Here is a 6,026-nt window from a genome sequence, read left to right on the forward strand (position 1 = left end):
GAGAATAACCCTAAATCTCTGTTGTATTTTTATATTTCAGAAAGTACTGGTCAGCGCCATGTGTAAGCTGCTCAGTATATGTGACCAGCACTCCATAGCTGTACTACACACTGCATTGTCACAGGGAGCCAAGGAGATCTTTAAGGGACTGTATCAGGAATACGAAAAATATCACAAATATACTGGGCGGGTGTGAGATGGAGGAATTGGTTTTAGCATTTCATGCAAATTGCTCTTACAAAGAAATGGTTTATGTTTTCAAGGGCCAAAATTGTAAATATTATATGCTAGAAACTGTTCAAAGTCAGATATAGAGATAAATTATGTGATCATAAAGATCAAGCTAATGATATGATCATATGACTATTTGAATAGTGTTGAAACATAAACTCTGAATTCTCAGCCAGAAACCTAAATGGGTCCATTTTCTAAAGCATGATTCATCTGGAAGTCATATGCCACTTACCCTGAGTGTCAGAGCAACGTAAAAGCTAGCTTGCTATTAAAATATACCTTGTGGTGGAGTCGCTTTTACTAACTCTGAAGACCAGCGGCAGTGAAAGTTTTCCATCAATCAAATAGAACTGCTCCGCAGTGAAAATGCAGTTGAATGTCATCAGACCAAAATAAAACGTAAAACAAATTTAATTCTGCTTTATTTAATATTATTTGCTGTATTTAAGATGTAAAATGAAAAAAAAATAATAATATTCTTCGGAAAGAAAAGATATATCCAATGTTTTTGTATTTTTTGCTTATCAAAGAACATTTAGTCCTGAGTTATACACGTGCACAATACATGTGCTTGCCGTGTGCCAAATTTGACGCTGTATGCCCGATACCACTATAAGGGCTGCGCAATGGCTACACGAAAATAAGTTTTTACAGCAGAATGTTGCTTGTATTGTGGCACTGACCTTCGACTGCAAGATATTTTCAATTCAAACTTCTAACTCCGCGTCAGGCACTTTAATTGCTTCTTGTCTCGCCTGCACGAGACTTCAGCGCAAGGCGGGAAAGGCAGCTCCAGGCAGTCAAACCTGTGACGTACGAGACTTATGACCTTCAAATATGGATCCAGGCGGACATAGCTGTGACGTGTGACTTCCAAATATGGAAGCGCCCCAGGCAGAATTTTGAAGAAGAACGCCCCCGAGTTGCCACTGTTCGCTAGAGCCTGGTATTGCTACTATGGGTTATATATGAAATCAAGATCGAGCTGGCAATACCGGAATCTAGAACCTAGGGTAATGCCACTGAAATATGATTAAAAATGTCATGTAATTTGTTGACAGACAGTGCATTGATAGCAGAATTAAGACTTGCAGCACTCATTATTTGTTCAACAAAAATATTTATTAACACTTGTAAAATTATCAAGTCTTTGATTACATACAAGTCATACATTTCAAATGGTATAACAACTGAATAATTACTTGTAATTTAAATATAAACTGTCATTTGTTTTGTTCAAAGTCAAGTTATAATTGTTTTTAAAGGTTATATTGGAAACTTTATACACTGTACAATTAAATAAATTAAAGAACAAACTTTATGAAGCATTGACATTTATTCCTTATAAAACTGAACTTTTTTTAGTTTCACAGGTAAAAAATGCCAGCAAAATGTTTTTTTCAAAATGAGCCTTTAACATGAATATCCTTACTTAAATTCTGTAGGTATGAAAAGACCTCATCAATAATTTGACAACCAATGAATCCTGAACACTGGCAGTGAATAGTAATCAATTGTCCTACCCAACATAGCATGCTTCCACAAAACTAACAGCACACTGTCTCTGAAAATGTCATAAGATTTTATCCAACCATGGATATCTATATTTATTTATATATTTTGTAAACCTTTTTATTTTTTTTTCTGTTGTTTGGTCTTTACAATTGTCACAAATGCTATGAACAAAAATACTGTTTCCAATCCAAGATAACCCTTCCACCATGTAACCACACTACAACACTTGAGTGCATGTATATAAGATGGCATGTTGTATATAAAAATCAACTTTCCATCCCAAAATATCCGTGATAAATGTTCTCCACAGAGGTCCAGTACTGCCACATTATGGCTGCTAGCATCATGCTACAGGAAACGTACAGAGGGAAGAACTGCCCACTAGAAGTATAGTCTTTGTCTGTGCAGCTCCGTTCTAACACTTGGTGGCAGCACCGTCTGGTGATATTCTGACTAGGGTCTGTACGTGGAATGGAATGAAGTATCTGAAACAGATTCGATATACAGGAATGAGCAACAGAAAATGATAAGGAAAAAGATCCATGTATACTAGAAACTTTTTGCCCAGTCAGAATTAAAGGTAAATTGTTTTTAATCAGAAAATGATCATCAGAAGCAAATCAGTTGTTTTAATACAAGCACCTTTCAGGAGAATATCCTAAAGTTCACTAACAAAGCTCTAGTACTAGACGTACGTAACTTACAGTGCAGTACACATTATTTTTTCACTTTTCCGTGTCTAGCAAAACTTAAACCAAGATCTTAACTACCCCTCTGATTAAATAATGAGGATACAAAATCGGACACCAGACCCTACCTGGGCAGTAAAATGGTACATAATGGCCTTGACCCCCTCCAAACTGGTGGCATACATCATCATTCTGACGGCCTCGCCTTTTCTTATCTTAACCACCCCTGTGAACAGGCCTGGGTTATTGTAGCATCTCTCTAGTGTTCCTATAGCCATGACCTAGAGAGATAGGGGAGAGACAGATGTAGGCTAAGGCTGTCCACTACTAAGTACATGATTCAAAGAGTAGGTTAATATTTTGTGTGTTGCTTCAGAAAATTAATATAGTACATGTATAAGATAAATCCACAACAAATTTGTCAACAGTTTTAGATTAAAAGATTAATTGCAATACACTTTGAATGAAATAAGATAAATGATAATAATAATAATAAATTAAGAACATTTTATTTAATTAAGAAAGAATTCATGGAAAACAATAAACACAACATTAAAACTCAAATTCCATCTACTGTCGCTTACTTGAGGAATTGCACAAAAGTTGAAAACACTTTGATTTTTTATCCTGGACATATACAGCAGAACATCTGGCACATGATGAAGAGCATTGGTCACCAAATCATTCAGACATGACAACGCAGCACGTCGGTTTGCCGGGTCAGCAAAGTCAGAAAGTTTATTGGCATACTTGCTCCAAACCTATAAACATTTTAAAGGGATAATAACTATTCGTATGAGATCTATATTTCACAATAAAAAACCTTGTGAATAACTCATAGAAATATAATATATTCTGTTTTACCACAAAAACAGCAGGTATAGCTTTTATTCTGATATCTGAACTTGTCTTTAGACCACGTGACCTCCACTGATGTCTATACTCTGCAATTGGTTACAGTATGTAAGTTTTAAACTTTTTAGAAAAAAAACCAGGGACTAACTTTGAATGTAAATATTGATTCATTAACCATTGGTAAGTATTGGAAAATTGTTGTTTACTCCAGGAAAATTCATTTTTGGGCTGAAACGAAGAGTTATTATTGCTTTAATAATAACAAATAAACTGACAATGACAATAATAGAGGAGGTAAGGTTAACTGCATATATTACAGAAACCTTTGATTAAAAGAAAGCAATGAGTTATCACACCTAACACACTGGTCCTCACCTCCTTAGGCCAGAACTCACTCCCTTATTATCACACCTAACACACTGCTCCTCACCTCCTTAGGCCAGAACTCCCTTCCTTGTTCTATGTCTTCAAGATAGTCTCGTATTATGTTTGTCTTCTGAAGGAAGAGTCCCATAGAATTTGCCAGCCTGGTATCCTGTCCTACTAAGCTATCTTCTAGTCCGGATGCAGAAAAGAGTCTGGAAAGGCCTATACCCACTAGCCCTGCTACGTAGTGGCAGTACTGAAATATAAATGTGTTAGGTGTGAAATGTCTAATGTGTTATACTTTTGAGGAATAAAAATAATCTAGAAATGCCTGTACCCACCAGGCACCAGGCCTGCTAAATAATAAAGTTGCATTATGTGTGGTGATCATATTTTGTTTACACAAGAGGCAGAAATGAGTTTTGTCAGGCTGACAACCAAGTAAAAATGTCTGTCCCAAAATGATATAACTAATTTAAAATGAAAATATAATCTATACATACATGATGAAGTACATAATGTTGTAGTGTTAGGTGTGACTGAATTGCGATATCACAACTATCATGCTACACACCTCATCCCACTGTTTTGTAGAATCAACATGGCCTTCTAGAAATACTGTCATACCATCTCCCATCTTGCAACAGATATCTGAGATCACCTCCTGGTACAGGGGGGCAAGCTGACGGAATTCATGAGAGATCTAGAAGGTTTAAAAAAAGAGACAAATTACAAATACTTACATGAGAGGCCTGAATGAATGTGTGTTCAAAAAAAGTTCAAGTGCAAAATTAGTTTTTAAGAAATTAAATATAACTTGCTTCACAATGTGACAAGTTGTGTGCAAATTCCCATCATTTGACCTCGTCATAATTAAGCCCCATTTTAAAACTTACATACTGTAACCAATTGCATTTTACCTGGATAACAAAAGGATTTTCTCACATTCTGAATTCAGGATGAAAAAAGTACAAGAAAAAGGGACTCACAGTTGAAAAGTCCTCTAAAACTATCTTGTCCTTCTCCTTGCTGTCCATGAAACACCAGTCTGGCTCCTGTAGCTTGGTATAGAATGACCTCAGTAACGGCACCTTGACCTCCAGGGGTATTGTCATATCATCCTCCACTGTGTCTAGAGCTCTCAACACAAGATAGAATATACACACTGCATGTCTGGAATATTATTATAATAAAAAGTAATTCTTTGCAACTGATGCTCTCCACGAGGTACGTTCCCCAAAGGAGTGTAATTTATCTTGTCATCTTAGATCTAACACAAGCATGCACTGGTATCAATATTTGGTATTTTTTGGCTCGATGATTGTTTACTGTTTGTGCCAATTTTAAAGTAAAACAAAACTGGTTGACAGGGAATGAGTACAACATGTACCGGTAGGTAGCTTAATGAGCAAATGGCAGAGAGAGAGAGAGAGAGAGAGAGAGAGAGAGATGAAAGAAGGGAGTGCCTATGTGTAACACAACATGACAAAATCTTTGTTCTTTAAATAATTTTTTTCATACCTGAGCTCCCTATCCAAGGCTTGAATGACTGCAGCAAAACTTCTACTTGTTTTGTTCAAGTACTCATAGCATTTTCTTAGCTGCGGTGACTCGTTTTTCTGAAAAGTTCACGTTTTCTTACAAAATGAACAACAGCCATACCAGTTTATGCTATATACAGTATTTAGAATAAATACCAGTACAGCTAGTATTAGTCATGGCCACGACACTACTAGTAGTTTCTTACATTTTATTGTATCAGAAAAACACTTCTTTATCCATCTACCACTCTTTTTCCTTTGCTTAAGACCACCTGCAATCTGTTAGCCTTGACAAAAGAGAATAAAGATTGCTCCCCCACCCCACCACCAAAAAATAATAATAAAAATACAAATAAAATTTAAAAAAAAAACTTTTTCACACATTCTTACCAAGTCATTTTTGGAAATAACAGCCTGACAACCTCCGAATTTGTACTTCAAGAGTGCATACACTTCTTCAGGATAGCGTATAGACTTAACAAGATCCATCAGAGCGTCCTAGGGTGACATATGAGCCGCAACTGGACAACTAATATTATCCTCTGGTTGTGTAAGGTCGAAAAAAATCGTCTGCAACTGTGCACGCAACGCAATGGGTGGGGGGTGCTTAGAAAGGAGCTTCTCGTCGCAAACGCTGCCCAATTTCACAGACAGTTCGTTAGTTCTAAGCCCCGGGGTATGCGGTGTTGAAAATTAACTAGACCCTCACTGGTCGCGCAAAACTCGGCAGACCAGAGGTCGGTTTTTATCACTCCTGAGTGCAAAACTCCGTTCACGCACATGTGTGTGATTGTTTACAGAAATAAGGTGATTATGTCTCCAAGGA

The 6,026-nt window shown here is 36.7% G+C and overlaps 2 protein-coding genes across 3 annotated transcripts in view; one reads left to right on the top strand and one right to left on the bottom strand.

Moving 5' to 3' along the window:
• LOC106178798 (unhealthy ribosome biogenesis protein 2 homolog) overlaps positions 1-1,562 on the top strand; it is a 28,450-nt gene extending 26,888 nt beyond the window's left edge. For both annotated transcript variants that reach the window (XM_087012689.1, XM_087012690.1), the window contains exon 26: positions 41-1,562. In XM_087012689.1, the coding sequence (XP_086868815.1) occupies positions 41-196 (156 nt within the window). In that variant the 3' untranslated portion in view covers positions 197-1,562. The remainder of the gene's footprint in view (positions 1-40) is intronic.
• LOC106150730 (squalene synthase) lies at positions 1,556-6,019 on the bottom strand. Its single transcript, XM_013523705.3, has 8 exons — positions 5,591-6,019; positions 5,181-5,278; positions 4,649-4,832; positions 4,234-4,362; positions 3,724-3,915; positions 3,023-3,199; positions 2,567-2,719; positions 1,556-2,234 (listed from the first exon to the last, which is right to left on the bottom strand). The coding sequence occupies exons 1-8, from the start codon at positions 5,687-5,689 to the stop codon at positions 2,016-2,018; spliced, it is 1,251 nt and encodes a 416-aa protein (XP_013379159.2). The 5' UTR covers positions 5,690-6,019; the 3' UTR covers positions 1,556-2,015.
• Positions 6,020-6,026: the final 7 nt, after the last annotated feature.

The sequence above is a fragment of the Lingula anatina genome, chromosome 5, assembly GCF_051362555.1.
Source record: "Lingula anatina isolate TDL-2025a chromosome 5, LinAna3.0, whole genome shotgun sequence".
Taxonomy (NCBI): Eukaryota; Metazoa; Brachiopoda; class Lingulata; order Lingulida; family Lingulidae; genus Lingula; species Lingula anatina.

Coding starts and splice junctions, on each gene's coding strand:
- LOC106150730 (XM_013523705.3), bottom strand. CDS start 5,689: ATGGATCTTGTTAAGTCTATACGCTATCCTGAAGAAGTGTATGCACTC. Junction 4,833..5,180: donor GCCTTGGATAGGGAGCTCAG/GTATGAAAAAAA, acceptor ATAATATTCCAG/ACATGCAGTGTGTATATTCT. Junction 2,720..3,022: donor ACTTTTGTGCAATTCCTCAA/GTAAGCGACAGT, acceptor CTATCTCTCTAG/GTCATGGCTATAGGAACACT.